The sequence below is a fragment of the Salmo trutta genome, chromosome 12 (assembly GCF_901001165.1).
Source record: "Salmo trutta chromosome 12, fSalTru1.1, whole genome shotgun sequence".
In the NCBI taxonomy this organism is placed as follows: Eukaryota; Metazoa; Chordata; class Actinopteri; order Salmoniformes; family Salmonidae; genus Salmo; species Salmo trutta.
The window spans coordinates 30,625,673-30,647,470 of NC_042968.1; the positions used below are offsets into that span (position 1 = coordinate 30,625,673).

The following is a 21,798-nucleotide window of genomic DNA, read 5'->3' on the forward strand; positions in this document are numbered from 1 at the left end:
TCAAAGTAGTCACAGTTAGAACAGACTACAGTTACAATATCCACTAAGTCAAAGTAGTCACAGTCAGAGCAGACTACAGTTACAATATCCACTAAGTCAAACTAGTCACAATAGTGAGGGTACAGTTACTAAAGATAGTTTAGAAAAAAATACATCTTGTTTACCCGGTGACTAACAGTACAGTATTTCCAGTGTTGTCACAAGTCAAAGAACAGTCAGAATAGTACAACAAAGTACCTGAGACAAAGTACAATGGTCAGAGTAGTCACAACGGTCAGAGTAGTCACAACGGTCAGAGTAGTCACAACGGTCAGAGTAGTCACAATGGTCAGAGTAGTCACAACGGTCAGAGTAGTCACAATGGTCAGAGTAGTCACAATGGTCAGAGTAGTCACAATGGTCAGAGTAGTCACAACGGTCAGAGTAGTCACAACGGTCAGAGTAGTCACAACGGTCAGAGTACTCACAACGGTCAGAGTAGTCACAACGGTCAGAGTAGTCACAATGGTCAGAGTAGTCACAACGGTCAGAGTAGTCACAACGGTCAGAGTAGTCACACTGAGGCTTTGATTATATAGATAGTGTTAAGTTATATGGTGTTACAATAGAGCGTTTTTAAAAAGACTGTGTTAAAATAGACTTGTTAAAGCAGACTGCGTTATAATTCATAAATAAGGCACGAGGAGGTGTGGTATGTGGCCAATATACCACGGCTAAGCACTGTTCTTACGCACAATGCAACGCAGAGTGCCTGGATACAGCCCTTAGCCGTGGTATATTGGCCATATACCACAAACCCCTGAGGTGCCTTATTGCTATTATAAACTGGTTACCAACGTAATTGGCAGTAAAAATAAATGGTATATGGTCTGATATACCACGTCTGTCAGCCAAAGTGTTGATAGCTACGTGTCTAATCTTTGGTTTTGGTGTCAGTTCATAAACTCACACTGAGGTCTTGATTATCTCTGTCTGGCTTCCTGGAGCTCACTTTCGGACCTGATGATTGGGAAGCTATAGATCAGGGGTATGGCATGCTGTGGTAGTGTGGCCTGGGGATTGGCTACCTATAGTAAAGATCAGATTTTCTTCCCTTCTCCTACCCTTTGCGCTCTCATAAAGACCCATATAAAGGCTAATTCCACTTTAGAACAGTCCAGTAAACAGATTGAATAGAATAGAAAATAATAGAATAGAATATTATGGAATAGAATATAATACATATGTGATTGTATTCTATGTTATTTGGGGTTAAAAATAATACGTACATAACAAGAAAGATAAGTGCAGACTATTTTATCCCAGTCCCTGAGGATAGCACATGAACGTATTAATGAAAACAATTATTTCCAAAGTGGTCCTCCTGGGACAGTGAGTGTTTTGAGGTCCAGGAGTGATAGGCTTAATCTGGGTCTGGAAAATGAGCCCTGGACTGCAGGTCTATCTGGCCAGAGTCCAGGCAGAACATCCCACAGATGAGTGGTGAACAGGGCTCTGTCCCAAATGACCCCCTGTTCCGTACATAGTGCACTACTTTTGATCAGAGCCCTGGTTAAAAGTAGTGCACCATGTAGGGAATAGGGGGCCGTGTGGGACGGAGCCCTGGAGAACAGGAGAACCCTGACCTCTCAGAGAAGACAATTGCATTACAGTCACATTACATTGGAGAAGGAGCAGTGTCAATCAGTCACAGCCCAGCACTGTGTGTGCATCCAAAATGGTACCATATACCTTATATAGCATACCATAGGGCTCTAATTAAAAGTAGTGCAGACTACAGTATATAGGGAATAGGTGCCATTTGGGACTCACCCTGTAACAGATCTTAGTACACATCTGTAATGACAGTTGTTTCCCTTTATATTATATTAGGGATGACACATTCTGAGGTTCTAGTTGCAGGCTGTAGCTTTGTAATATCAACACTTATATTGACTATACAACTAGAAATATGTCATATCACCAACATTTTACTAAACGGAAAATGTTTCTTTTTTGCAAGGGTTCATATGTGCAATATGTGGGCTGTATTTGTAGCCTACAGAGACTTTAAATGGAGGTTATATGTTCTTTCTACAGAGACTTAATCCCTACACCAGGCTCCTTAGCTCCTTACGTTACTAAATACACTGAAAAGAATGTAAACGATACATTCAACAATTACAGTTCATATAAGTAAATCAGTCAATATAAATTAATTATTAGGCCCTAATCTATGGATTTCATATGACTAGGAGTACAGATATGCATTTGTTGGTCACCGATACCTTAAAAAAAAGTTGGGGCTTGAATCAGAAAACCATTCACTATCTGGTGTGACCACCATTTGCCTCATGTCCTTCACATAGAGTTGATCAGGCTGTTGATTGTGACCTATGGAATATTGTCCCACTCCTCTTCAATGGCTATGCGAAGAAGCTGGATTTTGGCGGAAACTGGAACACGCTGTCGAACACGCCAATCCAGAGCATCCCAAACATGCTCAATTGGTGGTGACATGTCTGGTGAGTATGCAGGCCATGGAAGAACTGGGACATTTCAGCTTCCAGGACTTGTGTACAGATCCTTGCGACATGGGGCCGTGCATTATCATGCTGAAACATGAGGTGATTGCGGCGGCAGTGGGCCTCAGGATCTCGTCACAGTATCTCTGTTCATTCGAATTGCCATCGATAAAATGCAGTTGTGCCAGTGGCCATCGAAGGTGAGAATTTGTCCACTGAAGTCAGTTATGAAGCCAAACTGCAGTCAGGTCAAGACCCTGGTGAGGACGACGAGCACGCAGATGAGAGGTTTGTGCAGAAATTATTTGGTTGTGCAAACCCACAGTTTCATCAGCTGTCCAGGTGGCTGGTCACAGATAATCTCGCAGGAGAAGAAGCCGGATGTGGAGATCCTGGTCTGGCGTGGTTACACGTTGTCGGTTGAACATTCTGCCAAATTCTATAAAACGTCATTGGAGGCGGCTTATAGTAGAGAAATTAACATTGAATTATCTGGCAACAGCTCTGGTGGACATTCCTGCAGTCAGTATGCCAATCCCTCAAAACTTGAGACATTTGTGGCATTGTATTTTGTGTATTTTTATTGCCCCCAGCACAAGGTCCACCTGTGTAATGTATAATCAGCTTCTTGATATGCCACACTTGTCAGGTGGATGGATTATCTTGGTAAAAGAGAAACGCTCACTAGATTTTTGTGTGTATGGAACATTTCTAGGATCTTTCATTCAGCTCATGAAACATGGGACCAACACTTTACATGTTGTGTTTATATTTCTGTTCAGTACACATTGAAAAGCACATTGAGAAAGTCACATCTGAAAGAATCTGCTAGCTATCACCATATAAAGTAGCATGCCTGTTGAATGCAAAATGGTCTGTTGTTGAAGCCAAGCGACCCAGCCCATGTTGTTAGACCTACTGGCTCACAGTCACAGCCCATCAGTAAAGGCTAACGCTGATGCTATGTTTCACAGCCCATTTCACGTGAGCATCGTGTGTGTGTGTGTGCGTGTGTGTGCGTGTGTGTGCGTGTGTGTGCGTGTGTGTGTGTGTGTGTGTGTGTGTGTGTGAGAGAGAGAGAGAGAGTCTGTCTCTGTGGTCATAAGACTATGAATGCATCAGTGGTTAAACCCCTGAACTAATGTGGAGCAGCTGCCGGCTTACACTCCACAACTGTCCGCTCTCACTGGCTGCCTCTCCTGGCCAGTGACAGTCAATCACAACCAACATCTCACAGCTACCCAATCACATCCAGCAATTCAAAGCTACTCGTTCACAGCTAGCCAATCACATCCAGCAATTCATAGCTACTCGCTCACAGCTAGCCGCTCACAACTAGCCAATCGCATCCAACCAATTGAATCCAGCCACTCCTAGCTAGCTGCTCACAGCTAGCCAATCAGATCCAGCCACCCCTCGCCAGCCATTCACAGGTAGCAAATCATGGGGGGCCTGATTCGGGATTGAGATAAGCGTGCACAATTTGGACCTTCGCGTAAGGCATGCGTTGATGTGGGACAATGGGAGACTTAAGTGAAAACTCAAGATAAGCGCATGGATCTGATTTCAGAATACCATCCAGAGAGAGAGGCTTTGGGGTTCATCCCTGTGATGCTCAGTCAGGGCACCTAATCCCACAGTTCTGGGGTAAATCTGAACTGGCACACTATTCCCTTATTCCCTTATTATTGCACTACTATTAGCTAAAGCCCTCAGCCCTGTTATTTCAATGTAAATCATAATAACGATGATATGTACAATATTTCCCCCATACCTTTCTATAATAGCGATCTTTGTGAGCCAGAATAGAAAGCACCAGCCTCTGGGGGCATGGTGTGCAATGGGTCAGAAACAGGACATATCTCAGTCTGCCCCAGTAGAGGTACCAGGACTGATCTGGGTCATGGAGTAATGACGTTACTATATCAAACACATCAAACCATGCATACTCAGTACTATCTAGACCCAGTCACTGGGTTCAGACCCACTCATTTCACTGAGTCTCTAATTTGAGATGAATAAAATATAGCTAGTTATTTTATCCTGATTAACACAGTGTCAGAGCGTGGTTAGAGTGTAATTGTGTATTTACCTTGGGTGAGCAAGAGAGCCGGGCCTCCACCGCAGTATGTGGGGACATTGTGTGTTGGAGCATTATGATGTGTGGTGTGTGTGTGTGTGTGTGTGTGTGTGTGTGTGTGTGTGTGTGTGTGTGTGTGTGTGTGTGTGTGTGTGTGTGTGTGTGTGTGTGTGTGTGTGTGTGTGTATGATGTGGTGTATCAGAGCATTTTAACTACTGAAGTAATTATAGCCTGCCTCCTGCTGTAAAAAGGAGGCATATCAATGTGGCCATTGGCTCTATTGACAGTGAGAAATCCGTACACATACACATACAGTACACACATAGCCTACACATTCACGCAAACACACATGCAAGATACGCATTCACGCACATACACACATGTATGCAGATATATATACACACAACTACACACAACACACGCACACTTCACCATAAAAGCACTTGCAGAAGATTCTAATGGTGGACAGTCCACTTAAATTGATTTTTGTTGTGATGCATGGACCTATTACTTTATTTTACCCAAATTAAATCAAGCATACTCATTGGTTGTGGCTTGTGTGAATCCCATCCCTACTGCAGTCTTTGACGGTCCACATGGAGCCTGTGACGATTTTCCCAGTGTGAAACTGTAGATATTATGGATTTTTGTGTGTGGATCACTGCGCGGGGTTTCACCTCAATGATATCAGATGAATCCTTCTTCATGATAACAACATTGCTGTTTCTTGCTTTGTGCAATCCTAATATCTCTGTGTGCTATATTATCTGAGGATAAAGTATCTGTGTGCTAGTATCTCTGTGTGCTAGTGTCTCTGGGTGCTAGTATCTCTGTGTGCTAGTATCTCTGTGTGCTAGTGTATCTGTGTGCTAGTATCTCTGTGTGCTAGTATATCTGTGTCCTAGCATATATGTGTGCTAGTATCTCTGTGTGCTAGCATCTCTGTATGCTAGTATATCTGTGTGCTAGTATATCTGTGTGCTAGTATATCTGTGTGCTAGTATCTCTGTGTGCTAGTATCTCTGTGTGCTAGATATCTGTGTGCTAGTATATCTGTGTACTAGTATATCTGTGTGCTAGTACATATGTGTGTGCTGGAGTATCTATGTGCTAGAGTATCATAAACTAAACTATGTCTGTGCGATAGTACATCTGTTCTATAGTTCCAATGTGCTAGAGTATCTCTGTTATAGTATCTATATGCTACAGTATCTTTATTCTATGCCTTTACTAACAGTTCCCATTGTTTCTCTCTTTTTGCAGAGCAATGCGTCTGGTCCTGTGGCGAGCCAGTGGATTTCACAGTGATTCCCGTCCCCCACTCGGATATACGGAGTTGGAGTTTTGACACAAGCTCATCTAAGCAGGCCTGTCAGAGTTGTGTGTCTGCCTGGGGGTTGACGCTCCCTCCACCGTCCCTCCTCCCCCTCCTCCACCAACACCACCACCACCAACACCACTGCTGGCTCCTCCACCACTGGCTCCTCCACCGCTGGCTCCTCCACCGCTGGCTCCTCAGCCCAAGCAGAGCTGCTCCACTGCATCTTTAATAGACGTCTCTCAAAGCATTGCCTTCCATGGTTTCTGCCCTGCTCCAGACCCTATCATCTTACATCGTGAAGATTTGCAAAGGAATGTTTACAAAGAAATTGGCGAATCCCACAAAGAAGAAAGAGAGTAGCAACAATAAAGAGCCCAAATTGACCACCACTGATTTGCGTGACCAAGGTAACCTGACACCGACACTCTCCACCACTCTGAAAACCACAGTGAAAAAAATCAGCAAATGCTCTTCGGCACGTAACATCTCTCTTGAATTAGACAACGGAAAAAACGACTGCTCATCTCTCTCACCGACTTTCAGTTACCGTGTAGCGATAGCGAACGGACTCCCGAAAAACGCTCTTCTGCTGAACAATAATGAGAGTATCTTCCAGGAGATCCTCTCCATCAATAGCGAATACTCTGACTCCCTGAGCGAGGCCAAACCTGTGCGTAGATTCGATGAGCAGAAATCTCACACCATGCCAGTGAGACGGAACAGAAAGAGCCTCATTAGTCTGGCGCCCTCCGATGGCAGCTCAGAAGGTGAGAGGGTGGAGCGCTCAAGTCTGCACACTCTCCGACTTGGCGCGCTACGCAAGCTGAGGAAATGGAAAAAGAGTCAGGAGTGCGTGTCTTCGGACTCCGAGGTGAGCAACTGGAGGAAGACCCTGGGTATCCGGAGCAAGTCCCTGGACCGGGCTGGGAGGCAGCAGAAGTCGACCTCTGCCTTAGAAGCCGGCTCCAGCTCAACAGGCTGCATCAACCAAACCCAGGATGTGATGGAGATGATCTTTAAGGAGCTGCAGGGCATCAGCCAGATCGAGACAGAGCTTACAGAGCTCAGGGGACACGTCAACGCCCTGAAGAACTCCATCGATGAGATCTCCTCCAGCGTGGAGGTGGTGCAGACCGAGATCGAACAACTGCGTACTGGCTTCGTCCAGTCCCGGAGAGAGACGCGAGACATCCACGACTATATCAAGCAGGTCAGCCACCAGGCCAACAAGGCCAGCCTGAGGTTCATAAATGTCCCTGAGGAGAAGCTGGAGAAAACTGAGAGTCTCATCTATCACATTCTAAAGGACAAAATGGGATTTGTGGAAGCACATAAAACACTTAAAATAAAGCTAGCCCATCGGTTAGGGCAACAAAGAGAATGTTCCAATGCAAAACCTAGGCCTATTATTGTAATATTCTCAACCCCCTCAGATAGAGATTTAGTTTTGAAAAAATGCTACAAACTGAAGGGGACTGGTATATCTGTATCCACTGATAGCTTAACAACTCATGACGTGAAGGAAAAGAAAGATAAAGGAGCAATGTCCTCTTCTCAAACCTACGAGAGCATGGACATTAAGGTCTCAGCCAAGGACAAAGCTGAGAGTGATGACTGGGACTCTATGGACAGTGACAAGGAGCTAGATGAACTAAACAGGAACAAATATGCAATGGTGGTGTCTAAGCCTGTTCACAAACATAAAGCAGATAAAAAGAGGCATGGTCACCATGAGCACGGTAGCCGGTCTGCGGATGAGGCAGGCTACTCTGCCTCAGTTCACTACGCTGATGACTCCTATGATGAGTCTGACAAAGCCTCCAAGCCCTACTATGGTGACCTCACCCCTGGCTGGCTCTCTCAGAGTGACTACTCCACCCCCAAGCTCAGCCGCTCCGAGTCTGACTGCTCCAAGCTCTGCCAGTCCTACTCTGAAGACTTCTCAGAGAGCCAGTACTTCAGCCGGCCCAATGGCAGCTCTCTACTATCCTCCTCAGACCAGGAGCTGTGGCAGAGGAAGCAGGAGGACATGGCGTCATCGTGGTACGCCAGCCAGACCCTCAGCCAGGAGAACCCTCCGTACGCCGAGCCCAACGAGGCCGAGACCACCGAGACCATCGACAGTGGGGTGAGCAATGGGCTGATCTGCATGTCTGGGGATAGGAGCCATTACAGCGGCTCACAGCTGTCTCTGCAGGGAGACCTCTCCCCATGGAAGGACTGGCCTCACCTGGAGCAGGGAGCAGACTCTGGGCTGGACGCTTCCACAGAGCAGAACATGGTGTCTGAGGTCAGCAGCCCCTTTGATCCAGCTGCCATCCCTGGCTTCCCTGAGAACATCACCAAGTGTCAGGAGGTGGACCTGGCATTTGAAGGGGAGGAGACTTTCATGTTGGATATGGTGGAAAGCACTCTGTTGGACACCGCCCTGCTGGACATCAACCGACTGGAGAGTGCCCGGCTTGGTAGTGCTCCCCCTACTACTCTTTATACAGCCCCTATTGTAGCGAAAGAACCTGTTGTAACACCTCCTGTCCATAAGCCTAAAGCTAAAGAGACTGCTAAAACACTTCCTAAAGAAACTTCTAAAGCAGCTCCTAAAGCTAAAACACCTCCTAAAGAGTTAGCTAAAACTGTTCCTAAAGTGGTTGCTAAGACTATTCCTAAAGAGGTTGCTAAAACTATTCCTAAAGAGGTTGCTAACACTATTCCTAAAGAGCTTGCTAAAATTATTCCTAAAGAGGTTGCTAAAATTGTTCCTAAAGAGGTTGCCAAAACACCTAAAGAGGTTGCTAAAACTATTCCTAAAGAGGTTGCTAAACCTATTCCTAAAGAGGTTGCTAAAACTATTCCTAAAGAGGTTGCTAAACCTATTCCTAAAGAGGTTGCTAAAACTATTTCTAAAGAGGTTTCTAACACTATTTATAAAGTGACTTCTAAACCGGCAAAAGAGGTTGCTAAATCAATTGCTGAAGAGGCTGCTCAAACTATTAAACTAAGAGAAACAGCCAAATTGATTCCTAAAGAGAATGTTAAAACACCTCCTAAAGAAATTGTTAAAGCTATTCATACAGAGGCTCCTAAAACACCTCTGAAAGACACTCCCAAAACAAGCCCTAAAGAAACTCCCAAAACAAGTCCGAAAGACACTCCCAAAACAAGTCCAAAAGAGGCTGTGAAAATACTTCCCAAAGACCCTCCTAAAACAAGTCCAAAAGAGGCTGTGAAAACACCTCCCAAAGACACTTCTAAAACTAGTCCAAAAGAGACACCTAAAATGGTCCCTAAAGGGTCATCTAACACGCTTCCTAAAATGGCAGCTAAAGAAGCCCCTGAACTATCCACCCAAACATTCCCTGAGCTTGATGTCAAACACAGCTTCCAACCGAGCCAGACCAAGTCATCCACCATGTACCGTAGCCAAAGCGAGATCCGGTCTGAGAAAGTTGTAGAGGAGGTGCCCAAGTCCTGGAGCAGCCGCCTCAGCATCGACCTCACCGACAAAGCTCCGTCCTTCAGCTTTGGGTTTGGCTCCACCCTGAAGAAGGCAAAATCAGCCCTGGAGGTGGTGTGGAAGTCAGGCCCTCCACCTAGTGCCGCTCCCCCGGAGCCACCCCCAGACTCAGGCTCCTTCATGGGCCGCTTCCGCACACTGTCCACCTCCACGGCCAACGACTCCAGCACCACCATCGACTCAGACTCCTTCGTCTACAAGGCTGAAGATGAAGATGAGGCTGACGCTGGTGACCAGCTGGAGGACAATGAGACTGCCTATGTCGGGGTGATGGAGCAGGTCCTGGCCAACCTGGAGAACCGGTCCAACGCCAACGACACAGAAGAGACAGAGGAGTTTGAGGAGCCCATACTGGATTATGATCCTGATGCCTCTCAGGATTATGTCTCTGAAGACTATGAGGCTACCACCCAGGATTACGAGGACTCTGAGGATGTTGAGGCCACCCAGGAGGCTGCAGTCGTTCTGGAGTATGACTGTAGCCTGGACGAGCAGTACGACGAGGAGTACAGTGAGGATTACGTTGATGATGCCATGACCGGGGACACGGCAGAGGACACAGCAGAGTATGAAGCCATGGTGGAGTATGTCGAGGTAGAGGAGCCTGACGAGGAGGAAGAAGAGGAGGAGGAGGAGGAAGAGGAGTTAATGGAGGACATGGAAGAGGGGGATGAGATGGAGGAGGCCTCCAAAGCGTCTGCGTCAGAGAGGACAGAAAACCTAGAGGATGAGAACAAAAACATTCCGGAGAAGGAGGAGATGCCTGCAGAGACTCCGCCCAAAAAGCGCATCCGTCCTACGTTTAAGGAGGCTGCGCTGAGGGCCTACAGGAAGCAGATGGACGAGCTGCAGCAGCAGATCCTGGCTGGAGGTACCTTCTCTTTACTACATTTTACTTCACTTTTCTTCACTTTACTACACTTTACTACACATTACAACCTGATCTGGTTTGCACTGTATAACCAACTGCTATGGTAGTTGTCATGCCAAGTTTGACATTTGGATCTGGCAAGACAGCACAAACAGATCTGGGACCAGGCTGCTACACTTTATCTTCTCTCTTTACTCATCTTTGGCATTGTACCAGTGTAGTGCAGAAAGGGTTACACTATATTACTCAGAGTTTTGCTCAGTTCAGGTCATAAGGTTCACATTATGGTATGTATGTAATAACAAAGTCATTACATTATTCACTGTGGATATCAGTCATACAGTTAACAGTACAGTAGCATGTAAAGTATGCACTATAAAATAGATATGTTTCTGTACTATCTGACTTTTATCCATGAGATTTGAACACAGACATTTATCTGAGTTGAGATGTGGAATGATTTGTGTCAGTTGGTAGAGAATCCTTGAGGATCAGACTGGGGCCTGTAGTGGAATATGTATGCTCTGAGCTCCTGGAAACCCCAGCGTCTGTTCCACTGGTGTTGGGATTTCAGGGACTTTTAGGTTGACTTTGACTGTTTGATTTGCTCCTGGCATCTTGCTGAATTGGTCATTGATTTTGGGCTTGATGCTAATATGAAGGGACGACTGTTTTCTTTGAAGGTGGGCAAGGTTAGTGTCAGGGTTAGAGGTATGTATAACATAATCCTTGTGGTGCAGCACTTTATAGCTGACTTAAACTGATGGATTTTTATTTTAGAATGCAAGGGTCTTTTTTCAGTTGGAGAGTTGTCTGATTTTTGTGAGTATATCTCTTCCTCATGAACATTTTATGGATCTAAAACAGTACAACACCCATGTTCCAGGGAACAATGCAATCAGATTAGCTCAGACTCGAACAACATGGCTTCCATCCATTACCATCGACCATCAGGGATATTCAGACAATGAAAGCAAAAGAACGCACTGTTTCTGACAGCTTAGAAATATGAACTAAAACCTAAACCTCAAATTCAAGTGGTGGGTGTTTACAATGCCTGGAGCCACATTACCCTTTCCATTTAGTGAACTAGGCCTATTCTCCATATTACCCTTTCCATTTAGTGAACTAGGTCTATTCTCCACATTACCCTTTCCATTTAGTGGACTAGGCCTATTCTCCACATTACCCTTTCCATTTAGTGGACTAGATCTATTCTCCACATTACCCTTTCCATTTAGTGAACTAGGTCTATTCTCCACATTACCCTTTCCATTTAGTGAACTAGGCCTATTCTCCACATTACCCTTTCCATTTAGTGGATTAGGTCTATTCCTCACATTACCCTTTCCATTTAGTGGACTAGGTCTATTCTCCACATTACCCTTTCCATTTAGTGAACTAGGTCTATTCTCCACATTACCCTTTATATTTAGTGAACTAGGCCTATTCTCCACATTACCCTTTCCATTTAGTGGACTAGGCCTTTTCTCCACATTACCCTTTCCATTTAGTGAACATTTACATTACATTTAAGTCATTTAGCAGACGCTCTTATCCAGAGCGACTTACAAATCGGTGCATTCACCTTATGATATCCAGTGGAACAACCACTTTACAATAGTGCATCTAAATCTTTTGGGGGGGGGGGGTTAGAAGGATTACTTTATCCTATCCCAGGTATTCCTTAAAGAGGTGGGGTTTCAGGTGTCTCCGGAAGGTGGTGATTGACTCCGCTGTCCTGGCGTCGTGAGGGAGCTTGTTCCACCATTGGGGTGCCAGAGCAGCGAACAGTTTTGACTGGGCTGAGCGGGAACTGTGCTTCCTCAGAGGTAGGGAGGCGAGCAGGCCAGAGGTGGATGAACGCAGTGCCCTTGTTTGGGTGTAGGGCCTGATCAGAGCCTGAAGGTACGGAGGTGCCGTTCCCCTCACAGCTCCGCAGGCAAGCACCATGGACTTGTAGCGGATGCGAGCTTCAACTGGAAGCCAGTGGAGAGAGCGGAGGAGCGGGGTGACGTGAGAGAACTTGGGAAGGTTGAACACCAGACGGGCTGCGGCGTTCTGGATGAGTTGTAGGGGTTTAATGGCACAGGCAGGGAGCCCAGCCAACAGCGAGTTGCAGTAATCCAGACGGGAGATGACAAGTGCCTGGACTAGGACCTGCGCCGCTTCCTGTGTGAGGCAGGGTCGTACTCTGCGAATGTTGTAGAGCATGAACCTACAGGATCTGGTCATCGCCTTGATGTTAGTGGAGAACGACAGGGTGTTGTCCAGGGTCACGCCAAGGTTCTTAGCACTCTGGGAGGAGGACACAAGGGAGTTGTCAACCGTGATGGTGAGATCATGGAACGGGCAGTCCTTCCCCCGGAGGAAGAGCAGCTCCGTCTTGCCGAGGTTCAGCTTGAGGTGGTGAGCCGTCATCCACACTGATATGTCTGCCAGACATGCAGAGATGCGATTCGCCACCTGGTTATCAGAAGGGGGAAAGGAGAAGATTAATTGTGTGTCGTCTGCATAGCAAGGATAGGAGAGACCTTGTGAGGATATGACCGAGCCAAGTGACTTGGTGTATAGTGAGAATAGGAGAGGGCCTAGAACAGAGCCCTGGGGGACACCAGTGGTGAGAGCACGTGGTGCGGAGACAGATTCTCGCCACGCCACCTGGTAGGAGCGACCTGTCAGGTAGGACGCAATCCAAGCATGGGCCGCGCCGGAGATGCCCAGCTCGGAGAGGGTGGAGAGGAGGATCTGATGGTTCACAGTATCAAAGGCAGCAGATAGGTCTAGAAGGATGAGAGCAGAGGAGAGAGAGTTAGCTTTAGCAGTGCGGAGAGCCTCCGTGACACAGAGAAGAGCAGTCTCAGTTGAATGCCCAGTCTTGAAACCTGACTGATTAGGATCAAGAAGGTCATTCTGAGAGAGATAGCAGGAGAGCTGGCCAAGGAGAGCTGAACTAGGTCTATTCACCACATTACCCTTTCCATTTAGTGGACTAGATCTATTCTCCACATTACCCTTTCCATTTAGTGAACTAGGTCTATTCTCCACATTACCCTTTCCATTTAGTGAACTAGGTCTATTCTTGTGAATTCCATCAAAGCTTTTAGTGGAACATTGACCCACTTTTAAGAGTTTGATAATAATGTCAAAATATGATTTGTCTTATTGCTCTGCTATTACATTTCCCCTTTGGGATCTGCTAAATGAATCAGCCGGTATACCTTAGACTATGGCTGGAATCTCATGAAACCTGCAGAAATTATATTATTATTTCGCTTAAAAATGCTCATTTTGATTAAGGTGAATATTAGATTTGTTTTGTTACACCTCAAAAACATGATTTAGTGAATCTGATTACACTTACTGGAATAATGCTTTTTTTCTGCAGCTCAGGTTTGCAGACAAAACCGCAAGCTTAATTAGACAAACATATCGCCAAAGAAAAATGATTTCTCGGTCTGTATAAGTGGTTATTATTGATTTAGTGAAGCAAACAATGAACTGTTTTAAGTGGAATGAAGAAAGCTTTTAAATCAGAGCTATGGCGGGACCAGGGGAATAGCCTGTCTCTTGTTTAAAGTGAACAAGCTCTTGACCTACATGTGGTTGCAGTTATAGTGCACGGCTACACTCACAGCACAGCATGCACGCACGCACACAGACACACACACACACACACACACACACACACACACACACACACACACACACATACACACACACACACACACACACACACACATACACACACACACACATACATACATATACACACATACATACACAAACATACACACACATACAAACACAGCATGCACAGATACAGCAGTAAATCATGTACACAGTATATTGGATACAACAAACTGAAATATACAGTATAGGCTAATGGATACAGCATTCTCACACCTATATCTTAGGTAAGGTATGTAGGATACAACATACCCCTTTATTATAGATACATTATATTAAATATAAATACATACAGTACATATTTTTAAAGACTTGATCTTTTAGCAGGGGGGCGTGCTTTGCACTTCGACACTATTCCTTAGTAATTGGTTTCATTACAAGGCAAGCTAAAGCAAACACACCTCAAGCATTGTAAAGTATTAGACACTTGTATTTTACCCAGTTCAGATATGGCTACAGCTACAGCTAATGCTGCTGCTATTGTTATTACTTGTAATTTTGTCATTGCTAGTTATTTTGCTATTGTTATTACTTGTTATTTCGTCATTGCTAGTTATTTTGCTATAGTTTATTATTTTGCTATTGCTAAGTAAAATGTATTTTGCAATTACTAAAAGCCTAATCTATTTTTATTTCTACAGCTACTACTATACTGTATATGCATGAATACAGCTACAGCTACTTACAGCTACAGTTATTGTTAGTGTTAGTGTTACAGCTACTACTATGCTGTATATGCATGAATACAGCTACTTACAGCTACAGTTATTGTTAGTGTTAGTGTTACAGCTACTACTATACTGTATATGCATGAATACAGCTACTTACAGCTACAGTTATTGTTAGTGTTAGTGTTACAGCTACCACTACTGTATTGAGATGCTAATGTGGGCTCCCAAGGGTATTCTCTAAAGAGGTCAGCCTTGCTTAAAATATTTATATGAGTTTTGTATGGTAGTATACTGCAGCCTCTTTCTACTACTACTGCTGCCACTGTTGGCTGCGGATGGTTTCTCCTGGGAGAGGCAGAGAAAGGCAGACCCTGGTCCTGGCACACTGTGCCACATTCTATGAGTGTCTAAAAAATGCAAATAAAGTGGCATTAAAAAGGAAAGCAGGAGAGGGAGTTGTGTTGTTATGTTAATTCATGTGATGGGGTCCTACTAACTCTGGGCCTAGATTGCTGTTCAAATACCAATACTCTCAGTTGACTGGCTCTGTGGCTCTGCCCTGGCTCCAGATCTGTAGTCGTCAGAAACGAACTGGCCATAGGACAGTCAGGCAAATGCCAGATGGACTGATCCATCTATAGCCAAGTGGGCCGGTCAAAATTGGGTTTTTATGCGCAGAATGATCATTATTTGGCTAATAATGGGGGCGTCACAGTAAAAATGGGCTAGTATGTTTGGATTTCTGGTCCCAGTCTGTCCCTGGCAGCAGACGTTCCAGTGGTTTAGGCTGTGGGAGGGATTATCGACAGGGATTCTGAGCTAACATGGAGCGTCTTCCTCCCTCCTTGAGAATGGCTGTAGTTCTGAGTCTCTCTCACTCCCTTCCTGGAAAATGGTTGTATAGCTTTGACTCTGTCTTTCTCTCTCACTGGAAATGGCTGAGGCTTTGAGTCCGTCTCCCTGCCTCTGTCTGCCACAGCCACAACACAGGAGGAAGCATCCCAAAGGCAATTGGACTCCTTTAGTGATGGTGTTACATGATGCAGAGAGTTTGAGTGCTGCAGCCTATGGGAAACCACTGATTCTGGGCAGGCCCCACTTACATTTTTAGTAGCTACAGATTTATGGACATAGCCACTACTGCCATGTTCGACCACTCCACAGATCCTACAAGCCTTCAGACAGACAGGGCGTGACTACTGTTCATAACTAGCACTGGCATAACACAGTTTCTCTGGAACCCTGCAAGATCGGAGTCCCCCCCCCCCCCCCCACACACTTTCTCATGTTAAACCTAACATTTCACAAAGCTATGCATGGTGTCGCATGGTATCGCAATGCTGCCATTTTTAGACTGCTGGCTGGTGGAAATAATGTAATTAATTGTTTAGTAATTAAAGTTGGAAATTCTAACATTTCAGATTGTAAGATAGTTGTTCGATGCCACAGCATACTAATCAGATACCAATATAACTGTCCTGTATAGGCTACTTGAACCTGCAGAACATGAGCCGTCCTCGCTCTTTCTCCCAGCTTGGATAGAAGTAGTTGTGCGTAAAACCAGTCTATTGATGCCAAATAATGCAGTCAATCACCCTCAAAACACTAGCTTACTAGGGATTGTTTCCTTATGCAGTGTACTGTCTATAGCTATATACCATATTTAGCTGCTATTTATAAAAAATATTTGATACAAATTACACATAAAATAGCCTAACAATGAGGAAAAAAGTTGTCAGCTTGAGGATAAATTCAGCCACTATTTATTGTTGAACTCAGCGGGTTTTGTCTGGCTAATAGTCTACACAAATGGGCTGCAATATTCAAGGTAAATTAAATTAAATCTAATTAAATCTAACTTGAAACACTCCCCTGATCTCCTGAAGTCTTCCTTATTTGTGTGCAAATGTTTTTACTCATGTATGTCCAGGTTGTGGACTGCTTTCCATACTGAGTATTGCCAACCTAGACAGTCTTTCCTGAGACATTTTCCATTATTCTGTATTTCCATTGTGCTGCACATAATTTCAACTTAGTCTTGAATGATGCATGCGAAGGTATACCAGAGATAAGGGACTGTTGATATTGAAACCCCAAAACTCAAACGCAGGTTCACTAGTACGAATGAAATCGCAAACCGCTTTTTTTGTTCAAGCCCTCAAGAACTGTTGTCTGCTAAAGATGATAATTTGTTTGCATCTGACAATTTATTGACTGTCCAGTATCCAGATTACTGTCCCCAGAGCTTCCTATACAGTGAATCTCTTTTCATAACGTGTTGAGGCCGGCAATTAAGGATAATGAGAGGCTCAATTAAAGCTGTTGCAGAACTGCTGTATTTGAAGCACCGCTCCCCCCTGCAGTTTACCTGATGTTGCTATGGCAATCAAGCTGTTTTTACTCTCCCTGTAACTGTTACTACTGCGGCGAGATTGTTTTCTAAGCTAAAACTCATAAAGAACTACTAAGAAGCATTAGGCTGTTGGTCTGAAATGAGCTTTTGAACACCTGAGTAAGCTCCACTCATTGTACTGGCACCGTCGTAGCCTTGACCACAACATTTGTTCACCGATATCCCCTTATACTCGCAGTCATTTAAATGCTTTCTTTTCAAGGCCTGAGGCACTTTTTCAATCACATTCCTGAAGCCCAAGAAACAAACACTTAGCTTCCTAGTACACATGGAAAGTAAAAAGTTGATGAATTACTTTTTGGAGGGTTACTGTCAAAATGACATTGATGACAGGTGCAATGGTCCCCAGAGCTTGTGGGACCTCCTGCCTTGTGCGGAAGGTCCCACAAGGTGGTGTCCGGTACGCCAGCGATAACTAATGCAATGGTGCACTGAATCTGTTTCATTGTTTTATCATGGTTTCTGTAATATCATTATTATGTTTAATGTCATCAGCGTGAGAACGTGTGATGAGTCATGAGAGAACTCTCTTCTCTTTTCTTTCTCTTATTTTCTCTTCCGCTCTCTCACTTCCGTCCTCTCTCTCTCTTCTCTCCCCTCGCTCCCTTCTTCTCTCTCTTCCTCTACTATTCTAGTTCCTCCCTCTCTCACCCCTCTCTCTGTTACTTTTTCGAATTATCTGTGTGTTGGCCTCACAGACCCTGGTGGGAGGGGTCAGTAGGCCTACCTATTTATATTGTCAGCCTGCAGCAGACTATTCTGAAGTGTGGAATTGCACACTTCCCGTCATGGACTCCCTCCAGCCAATTTTTAAACCAATCCAATGCTTTTAAATCTATGACTGGAATTGTGTGGGTGTGGGATGGAGAATTTGGCGTAAAACCTAAGGCTCCTAATGGGAAGAGCTTCAGTACATGATTATATTACTAGCCTGAAGCAGGCTAGCTTCTGGTTATATTGTTAGCCTGCAGATGGCTAGCTGCTGGTCATACTGTATTGTTAGCCTGCATCAAGGCTAGCTGCTGGTAATACTGTATTGTTAGCCTGCAGAAGGCTTGCTGCTGGTCATACTGTATTGTTAGCCTGCAGGGGAGGGTCAGTGCTTGTTGATGGTTAGCTTGCAGGCCTCATAGTTAAACTGTTAGCTCACAGCAGGCTAACTGCTTCACTGACTTTGGATCAATGCCCTCCATGACCATGCTCTGTTGTATTATAGTCTATTTATTCCACTGTGCGACCAAGACACTATCCACTTTATATTTGTAACACAGTCATACTTAGCATATTCATAATGTATACTGTATATCCTATTGTGTACATATCTGTTTTATTACTATGCATGCTACCTTCCTCTAATTATTTTTTTGTGACTTTTGATTATTATTGTACTGCAATGTTGAGGCTAGTATGCAAGCATTTCACTGCACCTTTTATGCCTGCTGTAAACTGTGTACGTAACGAATACAATTAGAGGTGTTTGGAGGGGTCGTGCTTGGTGATGGTTAGCTTGCAGCTTGCTAGGCCTCCTAGTTAAACTGTTAGCTTGCAGCAGACTAGTTGCTTCACTGACTTCAGATCAATGCCCTGTGTGACCATAAGTGTTCCTCTGTTCCTCTGCATCTGACTAGCTGGATTTACTGTTATCTCAATGAGGTTGCTGACAACATAACCAGCTTTCCTCTTAAAAATCGATTATGTTTTGTTTCCTTTCCAGTGATTTATGTGGGTCTTTTTTATACCCTTTTAAAACGTCTTTGTATTACATGTCTCAGTGGCATAGCCGGAACTTGCTCGAACTTACCCAGATTTCCCTTAGCTTTTAGTGGCACCTAGATGTCCTGCATCTTAGCTGAACCTATGTTAGCTGTGATTTGTTTCCAGATTTGCTGCTAGACAGATTGTATTTTAGCTGTATCTAGATTTGCTGCACCTACTGTATCTTAGCTGTACCTGTATACTTGGCAGACATGCATTCGTTTTTCCTATGTTACAGTAGCTGTACCTATCATAGCAGCTTCACTGATCTTAACATGGCTAAAGAGGTACATTGAGTCCAGTGTTGGGGCTAGCAGGTTGTTTTAAAATGTATTATTTACATGTGCTGAAAAGATCAATGGAAGGCAGACCATAGGGGATAGAACAAGGATGCTGTCATTGGCAACCATTCAAAAAAGATGATTAACAAAGTGGATATTAGTCAAATCTGTAATGATTAACGTGTTCTAACAGGCCCACAATATGGTTTATAAAATCTGATTTGCATGCTGCATAATATTTAGAAGTTGTCTTTTCAGGTTTAGAAAAAAAACATGCTAAATGCCGACTCCCGTTTCGATAAGCTAGCCATATAGAAATTGGTGGTGGTATTTGCAGTCGTTTTTATATGTAATGCAGTTGATTGGTGACAATGACATTAACATGTAATGGGGTTGACACACATACAAACATTGTATGCTCATTTTTACCAACATAGTGTGAAATACACGTAATTAAACAATAGCTTAAATGTTTAGGCTAACTTTTATGGAGATTTTTGATCTATCCCCCATGAGGGACAAGTGTGTGGCATTTCCATGGCATTTCCATTGTTATGTTTGAACTCTTTCCTGATCTCTAGTTTCCTAGTGTGTTCAGAGTCTGGGGTTTCCTGTACGGTGATGACAGAGGTCTCTCAGTGGCAGCTAGCGCTGCCCTGCCTTCTGTAAACAATGTTAGTTCACACAGTGACTGCATCCCAATTGGCACCTATGGGCCCTGACCAAAAGCAGTGCACTATATAGGAAATAGGGTGGCAATGGGATGCAACAATGTATCACTACCTCTCTGTCAATGTTGCTGGAGGACTTAGTCCTAGTATATCACAAGTGTTGTTTTTTATGTGTGGCAGTATTTGATCTTGATTATGCTGACACTTATCAGTGGCAGATCAATAGTGAAGTCATTACACTGCCCTGTACTGTGTAGCGCTATCTCTTTAAGACTACAACATTATCATCAACGGTTCAACATGTAGGACACTGTCCGCTGTAGCCCTGTTTATTTAAAGGAAGTTTGTAGTTTACTTTAGGGTTATGGAGAGACATAAAAGTTATCATTGGGTTAGCGTATCGCTGTCCACCGCCAATCATTTTCTGTCAGTTAAATATGCAGTGCACTGCATTATTAAAAACACTATCATCAACACCATATCTAACAGAATTTCCATATCTAACAGAGTTCACATCTGCTAAATAACTTACAGTATCAGTCCATGTATTAGTGTATTGTATTGTCATTCCTCCATATAATACATTGCATATTGGTATGACTCCAGTTAATTCAGTACATTGTACATTGGTGTGACTCCAGCTAATTCAGTATATTGTACATAGGTATTTCTATTGTACATTGTATGGGGCAGAAACTGGATTATTTCACTGTGTTACAGTACCGTATGTGTCTATTCATAGTTACTATCCCTCCGGCACAAACTGACTCTGTCTGTATACATTTGTTGGGAAAAACTGAAGTAAAAAATACTGAAACATCTCTATAGTACTGAAATATGTTTATCCCTGTATACCAATATCATTTAGCAGATGTTTTATCCAAAGGGATTTCCATTCCAGTGAGTGCATGTATTTTTATTATGCGTTTGTGACCCCTGCAGGAATTGAACCTCCGACCTTGGCGTTGCTGCTAATGATAATAATAAAAATGATGATAATAATAATAAATTGCATTTGTAGAGGACTTTTCATTTATAGACATAAATCACAAAGCTCTAGTAACTGAGCAACAGGACCACCACCAGATATGGTTGTATCTATGTACTGTAGTAAGAGACTGAACTGAACCACATCTATAGTACTGGATCATATAGTGCTATATGTAGTACTGTATCTAGTACTATGTCTATTCTGTAAGGAACTGAACTCATTTTAGAGACCAGACTGAACCACATGGTATTGCATCTAGTTATGGGACTGTACACATGTATAATACTGTATGTATTTAGAGACAGAACCACATGTACTGTATTATTGTATCTAGTTTCAGACTGTTTAAGAAGCTCCTGTCTAACTTCCTGTGCTTCTTTCCTTCTTTCTCTTTTCAGAAAAACCTCCACCACACAACAAGGTTTAAAATCATTGTTTAATCAAATTCATGTAGACCCACATGACTTCCCTCCTTCCATCTGTGTGTGTGTGTGTGTGTGTGTGTGTGTGTGTGTGTGTGTGTGTGTGTGTGTGTGTGTGTGTGTGTGTGTGTGTGTGTGTGACCATGTCATAGTTGCATTTGAAAGTGCTACATGTGCCTTGTGGACATTTACTGTTGATTGTTTATGTTCCTCTATCCCTTCTCTTTCTGAATGATTTGGGTGGTAACGTCTTGTATTCAGTACTGTGTGTGTGTCTATCTGTGTGTCTGTGTGCACGTGTGTGCGTCGATTCTGTGTGTGCTTGCGTCCGTTTCCAAATGTATGTTTGTTTTGTGTGTGTGTTTGTGTTTAGGTGGGGAAGGGATCAGAGAGGATGAAGTGTTATAAAACAAATTGTGGCCCTGAGCACCACGAACGACACATTCTATTGTCTTACTGTTGAATACCAGCTCAGGAAATCACATTGAAATGGAATAATTCTCAACTTGCCCTGAGGGGGATCTCCATTCCCTGCCCCTGTACTCTACTCAGCCTCTACACACACACACACACACACACACACACACACACACACACACACACACACACACAC

At 43.9% G+C, this 21,798-nt stretch overlaps 1 protein-coding gene across 4 annotated transcripts in view; it reads left to right on the top strand.

Annotated features, from left to right (window-relative positions):
• Positions 1-5,851: 5,851 nt before the first annotated feature.
• Positions 5,852-21,798, top strand: part of LOC115203335 (protein unc-13 homolog C) — a 201,369-nt gene continuing 185,422 nt past the window's right edge. For all 4 annotated transcript variants that reach the window (XM_029767944.1, XM_029767947.1, XM_029767945.1 and 1 more), the window contains exons 1-2: positions 5,852-10,291; positions 21,162-21,184. In XM_029767944.1, the coding sequence (XP_029623804.1) occupies positions 6,163-10,291; positions 21,162-21,184 (4,152 nt within the window). In that variant the 5' untranslated portion in view covers positions 5,852-6,162. The remainder of the gene's footprint in view (positions 10,292-21,161; positions 21,185-21,798) is intronic.